We start from the raw sequence: 18,301 nt of genomic DNA, 5'->3' as shown, positions 1-18,301 counted from the left end.
CCCATGTGCTTGAACAGCAGCCCTTTGTGTCTGACAAGGCCTCTTCCTAGGTAGGGAGACTGTCCTAGGTCAACCACGCCCTAATCCACTCCAGAACTAAAGCACACAAAGGGAATTCAAATACAGCAGTTATTATTATTATTATGGGAAGTTTCGGGCCCCAATCAGAAGGCCTGCTCCTGGCAAGTGCATTCGAACCAAGAAAACAGTGCCAGGCAAAGCTGGTAGATAAGTCAATACAGTTAGAGTTTGTTTATTTAATTCATTTGTACCCTGTCTTTCTCCCCAGTGGGGACCCAAAATAGCTTAACATCGTTCTCCTCGTCTCCATTTTAGACTCACAATCATCCCGTGAGGTACGTTAGGGTGGCTGTGAGGTCGGTTAGTGTGGCTGGCTCCAGGGCACCCAGTGAGTTTCCATGGCACAAGTGGGCATTTGAACCCAAGTCTCCCAGATCCTAGACCGACACTCTTAACCTGAGGCACACAAAAGGCAACTGTTTGCTCGGGCCAGGAAGAAAGCAGTTGTCTTCTGGGCAAGCTCTGTAACGCAAGTTAAAGCTGATAACCTCATGCTGCAGACAGGGGGGCAACAGCCTCCCCCTCTCCTGCCACTGCTACCCTTATGCTCTGTTCTCTTTCACTGAACGAGGAGCTGGTCAATCTGCACAGTCGGGTTTCTGACAGAGAGGAGCACCGGCCATCCCAATTTGGATTTTCACCACAATGTTCCAAAGAGGGACTGACTGCTCACGGTGTGAGACACTGCATTGTAGTGGTCAGAGTATCCGGGCTGGGATCTGGGAGACTCAAGTTCTAAACCATGTCTGCCATGAAAGCTTGCTGGGGAATGTTGGGCCGCTGCATTAGTCTGTTGTGGCACATTTTTAAAAAAAATCCAGGAGCTAGATTCAAGCTCAGGAGCTCCTTAGAGACCACAAGATTTTCAAGACAGAAGCTTTTGAGAGTCAAATATTCCTTTGTCAGGCTCAGGGACACCTTAACATTGTTTATTTCCACACGAACTGCTGCTCCCTCCCTGTAATCTTCCCCGTAAGTCGAACTGCCAGTTTCAGCTCCACATATCTGAAGTGAGCCAAAACTCCCAAAAGCTCATATGAAAATAAATATTGTTCATCTTTCAGGTGCCAGTGAAAGTTTGGCTTTTGGGGGCCAGCCACTCGATTCTTCTCAGCCTCAGCTACACGACCAGCTTGTTGTGAAGAGAAATGGGAGAAGTGAACAATGTCCATCAATTCAGGCCTCTGCCAGGGACAGAAGGCAGGGCATGAAGTAAATAACATCTGTCTGCCTGGGATTTCATCCGTCTGGTTCAGGTGAGAGGTGAACAAAGCAACCTGCAGTATTTCAGGAGGATGTTGAATCAGTATTGTCATGTGCTAGGTGGGAAGTGCAAGTAGATGTCAGGGGACAGGGTGTTTTTTTCTCTCCTTTCTATCTTATTTTGACCCAGCATACTGTAGAACAAGAGAAATGTACATGCGATCAGAACCTAGCATGATAGCTGGAGTGACAAGATATATATTTTTATTGGTAGTTATAGAATGAAGAGCTCAACAAGAGGCCAAATGTTGTCAATGGATTAGTCAGGTCGTCATAATTTTATATTGTTCTTAAAAGCGTACATTTTGTAAAATCAAGGAGGGCAAAACAGGCGTAGCAATTTGTGTTCCACACTGTCCCACCCTTTCCTGGCTACAAATTCACATTCAGATGACTGTTACAGCTTGCGACTGAACCGTAGACATTAATCAGACTGATACAATTGTACGAACTCCTCCAAATCCACCTTCAAAGAAATTTGCTACAAAGGGAATTTTAATATCGAACCAATCTTATCGCTCGCAAAACCGCGAGCTGTTCGTTTATCTCCATTCAAAGGCACCAGAAGTGAGCGGTGGGACGCCAACGGTGTTGTATAGGATGGTTTTCAAAATCCAGACCAATCTGTTCCGACCGACGGCATCCAAGAGAAATACAAGAGAGATTATTACAAGGGGTGGGGAAGGGGGGGAATCCACAGCTGCAGAGCTGAGCAACGTTTGATTTCCTGCTGCAACTACGCCTAGGAAACGCTGGCGTCTGAAGCCCCAGGAATAAAATGAAGTTTCTTACAAGCAGACTCCGCAACAAGCTCGTCTCTGTGTTCTCCATTGCGCAAAAGTTCTTGGTCAGGCCTCTTGCGTTTGCTCACAAGGTGACCGGCTTCTTCGCTCCACTTCCCCTCTGGCAGGCCAAGGGTCCTTAAGCAGACAATGGCAGCAGCTTGTTCTGTCAACTTTTTCGACTTCTCCCTGAAGGAGAGACAGGCAAAACAGCTATGACAGCAGCACAGAAACAAGGCTGGCTGCTTGCCCTGGGATAACATGAAAACAGAACGCAACAGATCTCTTTCTCTTTAAGAAGAGCTAGATTTGAATCCAGAAGCACTGTGAAGACCACGAGATTTTGAGGGTATAAGCTCTCGAGAGTCAACATTTCCTTTGTCAGATACAAGTGGAAATGGAGATCCCTGAGTCCTTATATCCCAGTTGGAAGGTGGGATGAGTGCTTCCAAGTATAGTGCAGAATCTAATCAGCTTGTTTAGAGCAGGGACGAAACGCTTAAGGGCAGGACAGACCAACATGACTACCCTTCTGAAACCCTCTGCAAAAAGGTCCATGCCAAGCTGCCTCTACCAGGTGAAGAAAGCTATCGATTAAAGGCGGGAAGCTCTCTCAGCAGTCCTGCCATCCAATCGAAACCACACAGTTGTTATAACAGACTGTTTTTTTCCACATGATTTCATTGGACCGATTTTAAAATTTTTACTTTTGAAAGAAGTAGAATTTCTTATCAGGGTGAACGTCCAACCTCAGCTGTGTGCAAGATAATGATCTGGGGCTTTCTTGCAGGGCTGGGGTCAAGCCTCTCTTCAGTGGAACCGAGACAGGAAGAAAGCAGGGACAAGTCTGGATCAAGATAGCAGAGTAGGACAGTTGGAAAAATAAGATTTCCCCAAAGGATGCAAACAAACATAATGCCTGGCTTGCAAGATTCAGTTTACATTGTGGTTCAGAGTTTTCCTGAAACAGGATTTGGACTCATGGTTTAGTCCAGAGCACTTACAACCTGTAGCAGCCGGGAGCTTCGATGTAAGATAATGGGACTTCTGTGCAAAGGAAGCCAATAGCAAAACACCTCTGCTCACACTTTACACCCAACTGTGGCTACAAACCAGGAAAGCACATTTAGATTCTGCTTGTTTACTCCGGCACAAAAGACAGACGGGCAAGAAGGATGCTACTACTTGGAACTTGCTTAGATTTTTATAAGAAATCATTTATCCATAGAAAAGAATAGGGATGGATGAAGGGTGAGAGAAGGGTGGGAAGAAATTATAAAGCTCCCTTAAGTCTGAAACAGGATCGCAAGCAAAACTGAAAATCAGCAACTTCAATCTCAATCAAAAGGATTTGTTTGCTTGTTTTAAGAAAATCAAGACAGAACCAAACAATTTATGGGGTGTCCCATGATTCCAGGGCGGGGGGGGGGGGGGAATGAAACTCAAGCAAACGCAGACCGAAAATACCCAAAAGGGAAACACAGACAGAAAAGGCACCAGTCAAACCTCAGAGGGAAAAGAGTTTCATGGATCTGGGAGCACCACCGAGAAGGTACTCGACCAGTCACCAGTGGTCCTCACCTCATAAAACTTAAAATAAATGTTCTTCTCTTTCAAGGTTTATACGTTACCCACACTGGACCCAAACATCAATGTATTTTTTTTAGCATCCACTTGCAAGCTCTCCACCACCACCCTCTCCAAAATGGCTTACCAGAAGGTCGATCTGTACTTCTGTTTGGCTACTGTGACAACAGAACGGAAGAGTCTATCCAGCGGCCTTTCAACCTAAAACGAGGCAAGAGGCCAAGGGATGAGCTGAGGTTGCTTCTGTAAGACTGAAACACGGATAGCTTTAAAAAGGGGTTTGGGCAGATTGATGGAGGAGAAGTCGATCTATGGCTACCAATCTTGATCCTCCTTGATCTCAGATTGCAAATGCCTGAGCAGACCAGGTGCTCGGGAGCAGCGGCAGCAGAAGGCCATTGCTTTCACCTCCTGCACGTGAGCTCCCAAAGGCACCTGGTGGGCCACTGCGAGTAGCGGAGTGCTGGACTAGATGGACTCTGGTCTGATCCAGCAGGTTAGTTCTTATGTTCTTAAACATGCTCCACTGGCCTGAGAGCTACTCCCCAAAATCTGCTGCAGTTTGAAAGGGGGTATGCCAGTAGTGGGATTCAAATAATTTAACAACTAGTTGTTTACAAGCACCATTTTAACAACCGGATAAGCACTGACCAGCCTGCATGGGTGTTGAATAGTGAACCAGCAGGCCAACTGGTATTGCTAAGGGAAACGTGCACGCACCTCAGTGAGCAGGGAGGACTCAGCTGGCGGGCCTGGTGCCTGTGATCTGGGTGGCTGCTGCACAAGGGGGGGGGGGCAGAGGAGGCAGAGATGCTAGAGAGGCATAGAATGGTGCGTGTGGGACTTGCTGGAGGCCAGAGCAGGCTGGCCCCTGCTTGAGCGGGTGGGGTGGAGGAAGAGGGAGCCAACCGTTTTTTTCTAAACTTAAATAGAGCATTTCTGCTCTATTAGGAATAGCCTTCTACACTGGTTAAGAATGATGCAACGGACATATACACATGTGCTTTCATACACACACACAAGGAAGAGAAGGAAAAAACGATGTAGGAAGAAAAGAAACTTATTCCACTTGAAGATCTCAACATGTTTTGAATCTGTCAAAGCTGTATATAAAGCATGCCGGGGGTTTTGAGTAAAATGATTTTTTTTCCCCTTACACCACAGGTGTCAAACTCACGGCCCTCCAGATGTTATGGACTACAGTTCCCATCATCCCCTGACAGCATCATGCTGGCAGAGGATGTCGGGAACTGTAGTCCATAACATCTGGAGGGCCGTGAGTTTGAGAACTGTGCCTTATACCATCTTCCCCTCCCTTTTCTTCCTCGATTCTGAATTGTTATATCCTTCTTTCTTGCATTTTGTAGTAACAAAGACACCACCAGATCCATGCTTCTAAATGAATGGAGAAAATCATGCCCCAAGCACAGCCACCCTAAAAGTTCATTCTGGAAAAGTTCATTCTGGAAAAGATAATATTTCACTGGTGGGTTTTTTCAGCACTCCCTCAAATTTCTGATTTTTCTATTGGAAAAAAAGGGGCAAGGGAACCCTCAAGGGAAACAAGTCTAATTTTTCTAATAACTGTTTTTCTCGGGCTCTCTGTTATGGCTAACGCACCTGTCCGCAGCATGCAAAGACTCACCGTTTCATACACAGGCTGAGGATGTTTTTCTTTCCTACACCATTCCAAAAGACACATTTTGGGTGTAATCTGTGGGGGATATTCTCGCCTGAGGGGAAAAAAAAACAAATTCCTGCACTGCAGAAGAAGGAACTGGGCTGCTGTTAACAGCAAAGCAATTACTCCTGTAAACAAATGAAACTGCCTTTCACCAAGTCAGACCACCAGTCTCTTTTGCTCAGTTTGGCCACTGCCAGTTCTCAGGAAGAGAAAGGTCCTTCCCAACCCCGGGAGCTGTCAGGGATGGAGCCTGGGCCTTTTGGCATGCAAAGTAGGTGCTCTAAGCCAAGGCCCTGCCAGGAAGCCCTTAAGAAAATACGAAGCTGCTTTAACCAAATTGTAGCTCAGTGCTGTTTCTGACTAGCAGCAGGTCTCCAGAGTCTCAAGCAAAGGAAGTTTCTTCCTAAGAGTCTCTACCTGGGAAACCTACTAGGGAAACAAACAGACTAACTAACTAACTGACTAACAAACTAACTAAGTATTATGTACGTACGTATGATTGGGTTCTGTATACTGCCCTACCCCCGAAGGGCTCTGGGCAATGCACAACACCATTTCACAACAAAATAAAACCAAAACAAATGGCGCAAATAAGCAAAATACAGGATAATAAATAACATAGGCTCCATTAACTAAAAAATACTAAAAATCCATTAAAATACAGCAATCAGCACAATAAATCGGCGCCCAGCAATAAACCCTTATTAAAACCCTCCCAAGGAGGGGGGAACGGTGGGTCCCACTGTTGTTAAAGGGACCCCAGATGTAAGGAGAATGAAACAGGGCATTATACTGTTATTTGTTTTGTTGCAAGCTGCCTTTCAGATATTTACAAGCAGAAGACCTGCAAGACTCACAGGGAGATCTCCTACTTTCCTTCCCCGTCCACTCATTCACCTGCCAGCTTGCTTGCCTGCAGTGCCACACCACTACCTGCCTGACTCCTGCATTGGGTGGGGGGAGAGGAGGTTCCAGCTCCTCCTCCTCCTTTGTCTCCCACCTCCAGCACCAGTGGAGGGGCGGGGGAAGGATGGCTGTCACTTTTCCTCCAGCCGCTTGGCTCACGCCACAGAAGGTAACTGCTCCTCCTGAGATCTTGAGACTTAGCACTGCAAAATCTCCCTGTTGTCCTAAAAATGTTAATAATTCTTCTTTGTTTCATGGATTTTTCCATGGGTGAAAAAGAAGGGCGGAGATCCCCCTATGACCACCCCAAAAGGCTATGCAGGTGACTATGGACAAAAGCTACGCAGGGCAAGGGCTACAGTAAGGAGAGGAATCAGGAGAGATTAAATGAGAAAACTAACTGGGTTCAACCCTGTATATAGAATAAAGGAACAAATTGACCGCTGCCTTGATGTCAGACTAACCCTCTGAAAACACAGAAGTTTGTCTTTCAAATTCCAAAGGAGCACAGAAAACAAGGTCAATTTTTCTTACTTGTCAAATTTAACCGCCATCTTTATGACGTCTGCATCTTCCATCTGGTCATCTTCAACTTGGTTCTTTGTTTCCAATGAAGCCTTTTTCGCCTCTAGAAGTGCTGATGTTTCTTTGTAAAAACCACTCATTTCAAAGACTTCACTAATTAAAAACACACACATACCCCACCAAAATACAGTTAAGGCTTGAAAGATCCCATCTGATCACATACAGGAAAATCATACAGGGTAACAGTGATATTACAGACAATTTTCAAGAATTCTTAAGACTGGCATCTGAACTAATTAAAACAAAGAGGCTCTTATTTTTCTGTCCAGCAGTGCAGCGCCCTTTCCCTTGCTAACAAAGTCCCCTGCAGATAAAGAAGCCGCTGATGAATAATGGGCCGTTCTAGCCTCAAGATCTGGCTGGAATGTAATACCCCAGATGATCACTAGGTAGCAGTCACATCCCATTTGTAGAATTCAAAGACCAAGACATGTCTCAAGTTTAAAAGGTGAAGATAATTCCCCTGTGAAAGCACCTGGTCATTACTGACCCATGGATGACGTCACATCACATTTACAAGGCGGACTATGTTTACAGGGTGCTAAAACCCGACATATAATGCATGACAAGACAACAAATGAGAAATGCTTAGCCAGCCAGCACCAACAGTCCAATAGTCTAATGCAGGGGTAGGGAACCTGCGGCTCTCCAGATGTTCAGGAACTACAATTCCCATCAGCCTCTGTCAGCATGGCCAATTGGCCATGCTGGTAGGGGCTGATGGGAATTGTAGTTCCTGAACATCTGGAGAGCCGCAGGTTCCCTACCCCTGGTCTAATGACTGAGAAACACAAGAAAGTCCTGGTATACATGTCTCAAAGCAGGACAGAAACCGACAAGCGTTCTCACATACTAGGAAGTTACAAACAGCTTGCAGCTGGTAGATAAGTGGGATGGGAAACTGTACTGGATGGGAAACTCCAGATCACCCTGTTTTGCTGGTAACAGCTTCATTAGCAATATTTCAATAAGCTGGCCCGCAATAGGTCAAGCCACAAACAATCCTAACACCGCTTGTTCAAGTTCCCCAGTAAGCATGGCTCTGTGGGGCGCAACCCGGAAGCTGCTGTCTGTGCCCAGGCCCACTGGTGCAGAAAGCTACGCCAGCTTGACCAGGAGCATTCCAGGGGCGGGCCAGGGGGTGGAGCCAACCTAAGTTGGCTTCCACTGCCCCTCAGTCCCCGTGTGATGGCAGAGCCAGCTACGAACACAGCGTATATCTATTATTCCTTATGGGGGATTTTGGCCGGGGTGGTGGTTTTTGGGGCTTCCTGCACTACCTGATGGAAGAGGGTGGGGCAGTGCTGAACCGGTGCCATCCCCATCTGTCCACTCAGTCTGGATTGGACTGACAATCAGCTAAGAATCTTCAAGAGCACAAAAGGAACTCGCTGTCATCAACATTAACACAGAACAGCACCTAGAACAGTGATGGCGAACCTATGGCACGGGTGCCAGAGGTGGCACTCGGAGCCCTCTCTGTGGGCACGCGCACACAGAGTTCGTCATGTGGGGGGTAGAAAATCACTCCCCCCCACACACACACATCTAAGCTGGCCTGGGCCACTGAGCACAATGTGCACGCACCTCAGTGAGCAGGGAGGACTCAGCTGGCAGGCCTGGTGCCTGTGATCTGGGTGGCTGCTGCACAAAGGGGGGGGGGCAGAGGAGGCAGAGATGCTAGAGAGGCATAGAATGGTGCGTGTGGGACTTGCTGGAGGCTAGAGCAGGCTGGCCCCTGCTTGAGCGGGTGGGGTGGAGGAAGAGGGAGCCAACCGTTTTTTTCTAAACTTAAACCTTAGCATTCAGGTTAAATGGCCGGGTTGGCACTTTGCGATAAATAAGTGGGGTTTGAGTTGCAATTTGGGCACTCAGTCTCAAAAAGGTTCGCCATCAATGACCTAGAAGGACCCTTCCCCCTCTTCTGGTGCATCACATTGGTAGAACTTTGAAAGGAAACAATTCCTACCAGATTTCCTGCAAGGACTGTGCCGCATGCAGCTGCTTCCCTTGTGCATTTTCTAGCTGCTCCCTTAACATCTGGCACAAACAATACTTTGTGTTGGTGTAATGGTTATCGTACCGCACAGCCTGATGGAAAAGAGACGAGAAACAACCCTTTAAGAGAGAAAGTACTGACGCATTGAGAGGACTTTCCCAGACTGCTCAATCTTGTTCGTTTACACCAGGGATACTCAGAGTGGCTTGGGAGAAACATGAAGTTGATGGGCCCCCTGGGGCTCTTCTGAGCATCATTCCACAAGGTGGCACCCACCCCATGTTGCAGGAAAGATGGCAAGGCCCCTGCCTGGTAAGGCTTGTGCTTGATAAGTGAGTCCCATCCCGAAATACTGGAGGAACTGGGATGTGAGCTCAGCCTCTTGAACAGCCTCCTCTCCCTTTCTCTGCCATCCCTGCACTCTGGGCCCAACCCCCAATTGGCTGCCAGGAAAAGAGTACCCTGGCCAAGGGGAGCCACTGGGGAAAAGAGCAAGCTGGCCACAATGGCAGGAAAACTCTCTGGCCAGCCACTGCTCTAGAGCGCCACTGGTGGCCAAATGCAAGCAGAGCCAAGCCCCAGCCAGCCCCCTCAGGGGCCACTTGGTTTAGACCCTTCATCAACAGTGTTTACTGGAATTTGTTCAGCAACAGGATTTTTCTGCCATCTGTTTTCAGGAGGAAGAGACAGGTGAGCTGATGCCCACTCTTTGCATGCTGGGATAAGTGACCCCTGCAGTGTTGGCCCATAGAGCCATAGGGATGTTTTGCTAGGCTTGGTCCAGGACCATTTCTCCTTCCCAATCCACTCCTGTGCAATGGGGCATTCATGGTGGTTGCGCTCCCCTTTCTCCACAGCCAGCTGGCTCTCCTTCTGGCAGCTCAGCAATCTCCCTCCATGCTTCCGTCTGTTGTTGTGCCTCAGGGTGAGCAGAGGCCGAGAAGTTAGAGGGGGAGGTCCCTTCCCTCATTCCAGATACACAAGAGCAGGCTAAGGTTCAGCAAAATGGTGGAGAGAGAAAACCCTACAGGCTTGGAAGTACTCTGATAGTTCAAAGGTTATAACGATGTATCGAATATTGACAGTTATATCTATTGTATGTTTATGTTTGGCAACATGGTGCACAGGGCATACAGTAGTCACATGGCAACCTGGCTTTCCAAGAGTTGCAGTGAGTCCCACTGACCTATGTAATGGAATCACTAGGCTGTGTGCATGGAACCTAATATGCACAAGGCATGTAAGCCAACTAACACAGAGCTCATTCCTGGTCCTACTCTCTAGAGCAGCAGAAAACAAGCTTGCTCCCTCACCAACATGTCATCCCTTCATATATCTAAACATGACTATCATGCCACCTCTTAACCTGCTCTTCGTCAAACTAAACATCCCCAGCTCCCTAAGTCTCTTGTTCAGACATTCATTTCTGAAACCAGGATAAGCACTCCCTGACACCAACCCATTTTGATTTTTAAGGAAGAAAAAGGTTGGATTTTAGTCCTCAATGTAGCAAATAATATTGCAAATAATGAAGATATGACGCTGCCTTATACTGAGTCACGCTGCCCGACTCTCTTCCCTATATAATTACCTTAACAGCAACTCTTCAGAGTCTCAAGGGGAGCAAAATCTCTCCCAGTACCTAACTGCAAACAGCACAGATTGAACCTGGGACTGTCTTTGTGCTAAGGAATTGCTTTACCGCTGTATCCACCATACGAAGCCAGACAGTTGGTCCACGTTGCCTAGCACTGCGACTGGCAGTAATTTAGGCAGAAAGGCCCATTTGCAGGATTATCCCAAGTCTTGCTCCTATTAAATTTGGAATTGACGGCAACTTTAGCTCCTTCTGAAGATTTTGGGCCCAACTGTGGCCCCTGCAACTGTGAACATCTTTAAAAGGAGAGAATTTCAAAGCATACGTATTTGATATATTCCCGTACGACGTCATTCAGGGGCTGGGATCCTTCCTTCTGGAAAATGGAAGGGTTCCACATTGCTGCACGAGCCACCATTACAGCGGATGCTGCTGTCGCTTGCTGGAAGGCCTGCAGGTCAGAATATTCTTTGATGAAGTCATGGGAGCCACCACTGGAAAAGAGCAGCAGAGTTGTTCTGGACCGGTTGGGCAAGGCACAAAACCAGCAGTTGTGCTTGAAACATGCAGGGGACACCGGTGCATTTATGCACAGAACGTGGAAGGGGCATGTTGCATGTGTGCATAAGCAAAATTCACACAGGAGATGACAATGAGCGCTACTTGCTAGTTGGATGAAATAACAACAGCTACCTATTCATGGTACTACATGTCTATTCTGCCTTTCCTATGGGGTCCACAGGCAGCTCCAGTCTAGACTGGTACAGCTTCAGTAAGACTGCTGCATCTGGTGCCCGCAGACTCTCTTCTGGGACAACATGGTATGTTCCAATGAGTCAAAGTACTTTTTCTACAACGATCAAGTGACCATTACAACAACTCTGTGTTACACCAGGCAGCTGGAAGAGGGGGGGGGGGGCAGGGGAGAGAGACCAGGGCCTTGCCAAAGGAGCTTAAATCTGGGCCTTCTCAGCTCACACCCACTGTATTATACCAGCTTTGACCATAAATGGAGAGAAACTAGTACAAATGATCAATCACCAGCAACAATAAAAATAACTCTGCGTAGCTGCTTTCTCAACCTTCACAGATAATGTCATAATCACTAGGGTCAGCTGCCTCACAAGCAGATTCAGCCAATCCTGCACAAAGTGAAAAAGCAAGCTGTCACTTGTGAAAGCTCATACTGAAATATATGTTCGTCTTCCAGGTGCCGCTGGACCTTTGCTTCCAAGTGAGAATGCATGTTTGCAGGGTTCCAAGTTCATGTCATTTGTAATTTTTAAAAAAGAAACTGCAATTTTCATTTGAAGAAGAAGAAGAGTTGGATTTATATCCCCCCTTTCTCTCCTACAAGGAGACTCAAAGGGGCTTACAATCTCCTTTCCCTTCCCCCCTCACAACAAACACCCTGTGAGGTGGGTGGAGCTGAGAGAGCTCTGAAGAACTGGGACTAGCCCAAGGTCACCCAGCTGGTGTGTGTTGGAGTGCACAGGCTATTCTGCAAGCAAGCAAAGCAAGCAGACACACAGGCTATTCTGAATTCCCCAGATAAGCCTCCACAGCTCAAGCGGCAGAGCGAGGAATCAAACCTGGTTCCTCCAGATTAGAGTACACTTGCTTTTAACCACTACACCGCTGCTGCTCCTCTGAGAGGCTCCCTTGCTGATTAGAAACATCATTTACAGGGCAGCCCTATGCAAACAGAACAGCAGGCTGAGACCACTGCTTTTGATGGACGGAAACTGAAGCAGCTCAGAAGAGGATTGTACTGTTGGGAGGTTGGCAGCCCCATCCTAAGCGGACTGACACCCTTTGAAGCCTATTGACTTAGAAGGGTATAACTCTGCTTAGGACAACCCTGTAAGCTGCTGATACAAATGCAGACTGTAGTGGGAAGGGGGGTGGAATCTGGGGGGTTGCCAGGGAAACCAAAAGAAAGGAGAGGAGAGAACGAATATGAACCGAGAGAAGAGAATGAAAGCAAATAGGACAACAGAACAAAGGGCAAAACACACAATGGCTTTATCATTGTGGGGGGGGGGGTCTTCAGAAACACAACGAACTCTGAGCACATACATTCACTGCTGTGGCAAAGGGACTTGGATTTAATTATTTTGCCATTTGCTTTTTATCTTTTCAAAGTATTTGGAGCCACCATAATTGTATACAGTTACAGGGAAACAAGTGGGTGGGGCAGAGCTTCCATTCATTAAGTGGCTCACTGAACATTCAGGTCTGTGTTTAGCAACATGCACAAGTCCACTCTGTTTTTCTTTCCCACTGTCGTAGCATTCGGAAGAGTTCTCTCTTGCATAACAGAAACGCTGGACAGTGCTACCACTACACCTTGCAGCTTCAGTTGTCTCATGACATTGTGCAGAGGAGGAGGAGGAGGAGGAAGACGACAGTGGACAAAGAATGAATGGCACATCAGTGGCAAACAATATCAAGGAAAAGGATTAATAGTAACTTAACATTAGAGAAAAACAAAAGCCAGTGGATTGTTCTGTCATCTGGAAATCCTGGCAATGTTACCTAACGCACATTCCCGCCCCCACAATTTTGTATCACAAATAATGTAGCACGACTGTTCATGAACTCACACAGCACCAATATTAGCTGCAATAACAACTACATTCATTCCGTTGGGAAATCAGTGCTTAATGAACAGTGTGGATTGCAAAACTTCCGATCGGTTGGAAACCCAATTTTTAAAGAGGAGAAAAAGAACAGGAAGGGAAAAGATACAAAGTTAATAATAAAGCGTTATTGATGCTCGGCTGGAAGAAGCCCATCGTCTGAACGCAATAGCTACAGAGTAATAGTAGAAAACAGAGGATGGAACAGAAAAGAAAGGAGATTAATACGATGGATGAAAAAAGGCCCACGCCTACACAGAAATCCATGATGGTGGAACTTGGTGGTCCAGCTGAGAACACTTAGGTAATAAATACATGAGAAAAGAAAGAAAAAGAATGTTGCAGTGGGAAGTCTGCTACAGACAGCTACAGCGAGGGCAGAATGTAGACAGCACTTTCTAGAAACAAAATTATAAATGCATCAAAGGAAGAAGAATTAGAAACAACCAGGGCATAACCAACCTTCAGCAACCCCATGAAGTTCGAGCTCATGGGGTTTTCAAGGAAAGAGGTGGTTTGCCATAGCCTTCCTCTGCATAGCATGTCCAGTCTTCCTTGGTGGTCTCCCAACCATGTATTAACCAAGACCAATTCAAGGGCAGTCCCCTGCTCAAAGTGAACCAAGCCAGCTCTACAGTCCACCCTCAATGATGTAGTGGTTAAAAGTGGCATACTCTAATCTGGTGAACTGGGTTTGTTTTCCCCGCACCTGCCGGGCTAGTCACAGTTCTCTCAGAACTTTCTCAGCTCCACCTACCTCACAAGGTATCTGTGGTGGGAAGAGGAAGGGAACGTCATTGTACGCCACTTTGAGACCCCTTAAAAACGTTAGAAAAAAGCAGGGTGTAAAAACCAACTCTTTTGCTCCTTCCTTGCCAACCACGACAAGGAAGGAAGGAAGGAAGGAAGGAAGGAAGGAAGGAAGGAAGGAAGGAAGGAAGGAAGGAAGGAAGGAAGGAAGGAAGGAAGGAAGGAAGGAAGGAAGGAAGGAAGGAAGGAAGGAAGGAAGGAAGGAAGGAAGGAAGGAAGGAAGGAAGGAAGGAAGGAAGGAAGGAAGGAAGGAAGGAAGGAAGGAAGGAAGGAAGGAAGGAAGGAAGGAAGGAAGGAAGGAAGGACGGACGGACGGACGGACGGACGGACGGACGGACGGACGGACGGACGGACGGACGGACGGACGGACGGACTCAGTTATCCTAGAGTTAATCCTAACCATTAGGGAAGGCTTGGTTGAGAAGGTGCAAGTAGCCAGAACTTTGGAGGAAGCAACCAGGTAATGCTTGAATTATATTAATCCCAGGGAAAGCTAAAAGCGAGCTTAGTCAAGACAAATACCTTGAGGTTCAGAACTGATTTTGATACACTTTAGAGAAATTCTCAATTTGTAGCAACAGACAAATATGGCCACCCCTCAACATTTAACAGCGCAACTGCGTCAATTAAAAAAACAAGACTGCTGTCCTCTTCAAAAAGAAAGCAAACAGGATTTTTAATAGATATCATTCAATGCCTGGCAAACCTTCCAAACCAAGAGGCGCTGTTAATTAAAAATATTTTGCTAACAATTCACGTACACCGGGTGCTTCCGGAACCTTATCAGAGCATGCTGTTCCAATAAAACACAGAGAATTCTTCCTTGCAAAGGGCTCAAACTGGGCGCTTTCACTGCTGCCACAAAGATTAACAGAACTTGCTATCAAGGCAGCCAGTAGACTTGCGCAAAAGCTTCTAATATGCAGTTCTGGGTCCAAGCCAAGAAAGCAAAACAAAACAAAGCACACGAGTATTTTAAATCTGGTACCAAAATCCTAATCCCCACCCCCACCCCCAACATTCCTGGCATTACCAGAGATTTACATCTGTTCCAAATCTGTAGCAGTGTAATAAAAACACAGCATGTATTCTCTGGTACAGAATCCAGCTTCCAAGTTTTCTTTCTTTAGAACATAAGAAGAGTTCTGCTAGATCAGACCAGCGGTGCATGTAGTCCAGCATCCTTTTTCATAAGCAGCCACACAATTGGTTTGGAGGCCAGCAAACAGGGCATAGAAGCAAAGGCATTCCCCCAATACTGACTCCTAGAACTGGCAATCAGAGGTTTGCTACTTCTTACGGCAGGAAAGCTATTATTTGAAAGTGTAGAGCAGGGGTCTTCAAACTACGGCGCTCCAGATGTTCATAGACTACAATTCCCACGAGCCCTACCATTTGGCCATGCTGGCAGAGGCTGATGGGAATTGTAGTCCATGAACATCTGGAGGGCCATAGTTTGAAGACCCCTGGTGTAGAGGCAATGCCCACTGAAATTTCAAAAGCCAGAAGAAGCGCTTGATATGATTTTCAGGAAGAGGGTTTCTGCGGCCTACACAGGGTCCTTGGGCCCTACCCCAGAACAAAGAAAACCCAAAGTGGGCAATTTAGCAAACATTGCAGAATTACATGAAATATGAGAAAATTCTTAAAATTTACATACTTTGTAGAGGTCACGGAATCCAGCCTCTTAGTGCACTATCAGGATTTCTCTTTTCCCACGCCAACTACAAAGTGGCCACCCACACAACCCCTGGGCACCATCACAACGGCTGTATTTCCCGGATGAACCATTCAGCTGCTGGCTTCCCGTTAGTTGTTTGTTTCTTTTCTGAACTGGTTCTCCATTACCTGCCTATGGGTGGCTTAAAATAAGAAGCCCACTCTCTGCCACTTACTTGGCTATTACCGGAACGGAGACGGCTTCCGAGATGGCTTTGATCACATCACAGTGGACAGGATGCTGAGGCCTCTCTTCTTTCTTCCTTTGCAAAGCACAGAGTAAACAAACAGATCAAAAGATTACTGGCACAGAGTGTTCCTCTCCATGCAGAGGCAATTCCAGCCAGCAGGTACTCCTGATGCAGAGAAGGGCTGAGAGAACTCCTTCTCCCCGGAGAGGCGGGTGATTTACCTTCCGTGAACAGCAATGGCAGCCACGCCGGTCTTTTCTATCCTCTTCACTAAACTTATTGTTTCTTCTGTCTAGGGCGATAGGGAAGGAGAGAAGAGGAAAAACACCTATCACCCAAGTTTTCCATGCAGTTCAGGGAAAGCAGTGCTTAGCTTTGGGAAATTGGGAAGTGCAGGAGTGCAAGCCGCACCCGAATGTCCTCGATGTCACAAAGCAGTGGCCTGCTCAAGCCATCATTACTCCCCACTTTTGAGAGCTGTGGATTCAGTGAGCTCTATAGGCCAGTCCCCTTTTCAAACAGATCATCCAATGCACGGTGCAGCAGGAGAGCTCCAGCAAGACAACCCTGACCGGACCCATCACCCAGCTAGAGCTACAGCTGTCCTACGCTCCTGTGAGCAAGCAAAGTTCAGTGTTAACTGGAAGAGCAGGTTATGAAGGCGATTAAAACAGCTACCCCCCCACCCCCCCACCCCCCCACAAACCTCTGGAAGATCTACACTGCTGCTTAATCTCAATACTTGCTTCCAAGTTCTGTTAACTTACTTAGTATAGAAGAAGAAGAGTTTGGATTTATATTCCCCCTTTCTCTCCTGTAAGGAGACTCAAAGGGGCTTACAAACTCCTTGCCCTTCCCCCCTCACAACAAACACCTGTGAGGTAGGTGGGGCTGAGAGAGCTCCAAAGAACTGTGACTAGCCCAAGGTCACCCAGCTGGCATTGCTGGAGTGCACAAGCTAATCTAGTTCACTGGATAAGCCTCCACAGCTCAAGTGGCAGAGCAGGGAATCAAACCCGGTTCTCCAGATTAGAGTGCATTTGCTCTTAACCACTACTCCACGCTAGCTCTCTCATGTTTCAAGGGTGGCTTAGAGAACAAGTCGTTGTATGATGCACCAGGACAAAATTAGGGAGACTGCAACTGTGGCTGTGGAAGGGTGCCAGGCCACTGCTCCTATCTCCATGCCCACATTTCTGCATTTACTCCCCACTCTGTAAATGTCTGCTGGAACCACACCAAGGAATTTGGTGCACTGTGTTCATACTAAAGGATAAATTGCTGGAGGTGCATTAGTGTTCTCAATATTGCCTTAGCAAATGCAGGAAGACTTTGGGAGCAATGCCTACAGAGGGTAGATTATGGGAAGGAAGCAATGTAACTACTAGGAAGCAATGTACCTCCTAAACTTCCTCTCTGTGCTCTTAACCACAGAGACTAGAGAAAATTCATGGATACCATTAGCTGGGAGCTATTTTTTCCTCCCTCTCTTCAATTCCTCGAGGGGTTGATTCCCCACGAGTCGGCAAATGGAAGTCCCACAGAGCAGACACAGACATCCCAAAAATGCCTTTTGGGAAACAGTACTAAATGAAGAATACCACCACATAATTGTAATGTACTATCTTCCATAACCTTAATTGCTGAGAACTTTACTACAGACTGCCAAGGATGGCAGGTTTTCTTCCCTCACTTCGGACTCCATTATTTTTAAACAAGCTATTTGTACTTTCTTGTTAGAAGCATCACAATGATTTTGCTTTTCAAGATCAGGCATTTCAGACACCTTAATGTGTTCTTACTGATGGCAAGATCCGGATTTTGCAGGTCACTGGCTTACGGATTGCTTGGACAAGGGTAGTGAGAATCTAAAGAAAAGGAGGAAAAGGGTACTGTTAAAAAGTACACAAATTTTTTCATCTGTAATTGTCTGGCCAGTTCTGTTTCTCTTCTCCCTTTCCACTTCTCTCTCAGCAAGAACTGCACTAGAGAAAATGTACATCACGCCTTTCCTAAAGAACAGTCCTTTTAATAGGACCCCAGTCTTACAAATGCTTTATTGTCTGTTGAGACCGGTGGATAACCTACGTTTGGACAGCTTTAGCCATCAAGCTGTCTGGTTCACCATTTGCGTTGGAGCTGGAATACTAAACCGGGCATACAGACAGGTACCATCTGACCAGCCTGATAACTGTACCTCCAGACAGCAGAAAGCAGAACTCTTATGTGCCAAGTTAAGTCAGGACTTGCAGAACAACTCCAGCCTGAGTTCTTTGTAGAATACCTTTTCTGTTTTATTAGTTAGTTCATTTATAGCCCACCTTTCGTGCTTAGACTTTACGAGGGTTAAAGAATGTCACATGATCAGACAGTGGAGATCTCCAGTTGAGTAGGTCCAGCAGCTACAGAACTGGACAACAATGCAAAAGAAACATGCCTAGGAAATTTTCCAATG

The 18,301-nt window shown here is 46.6% G+C and overlaps 1 protein-coding gene across 7 annotated transcripts in view; it reads right to left on the bottom strand.

Moving 5' to 3' along the window:
• Positions 1 to 237: 237 nt before the first annotated feature.
• DUS2 (dihydrouridine synthase 2) overlaps positions 238 to 18,301 on the bottom strand; it is a 28,615-nt gene continuing 10,551 nt past the window's right edge. For 2 of the 7 annotated variants that reach the window (XM_048515682.1, XM_048515683.1), the window contains exons 8-16: positions 17,649 to 17,714; positions 16,068 to 16,138; positions 15,832 to 15,918; positions 10,810 to 10,978; positions 8,858 to 8,979; positions 6,838 to 6,981; positions 5,359 to 5,446; positions 3,841 to 3,914; positions 238 to 2,315 (exon numbers count right to left, since the gene is read on the bottom strand). In XM_048515682.1, coding sequence (XP_048371639.1) covers positions 2,087 to 2,315; positions 3,841 to 3,914; positions 5,359 to 5,446; positions 6,838 to 6,981; positions 8,858 to 8,979; positions 10,810 to 10,978; positions 15,832 to 15,918; positions 16,068 to 16,138; positions 17,649 to 17,714 — 1,050 coding nt within the window. In that variant the 3' untranslated portion in view covers positions 238 to 2,086. The remainder of the gene's footprint in view (positions 2,316 to 3,840; positions 3,915 to 5,358; positions 5,447 to 6,837; positions 6,982 to 8,857; positions 8,980 to 10,809; positions 10,979 to 15,831; positions 15,919 to 16,067; positions 16,139 to 17,648; positions 17,715 to 18,301) is intronic. The other 5 variants (XM_048515685.1, XM_048515684.1, XR_007246133.1 and 2 more) reach the window with 5 other exon arrangements.

Source organism: Sphaerodactylus townsendi, linkage group LG14 (genome assembly GCF_021028975.2).
Source record: "Sphaerodactylus townsendi isolate TG3544 linkage group LG14, MPM_Stown_v2.3, whole genome shotgun sequence".
Lineage (NCBI taxonomy): Eukaryota > Metazoa > Chordata > Lepidosauria > Squamata > Sphaerodactylidae > Sphaerodactylus > Sphaerodactylus townsendi.
The sequence above is the reverse complement of the archived record's forward strand: the minus strand, read 5'-3'. Positions and strand labels throughout refer to the sequence as shown.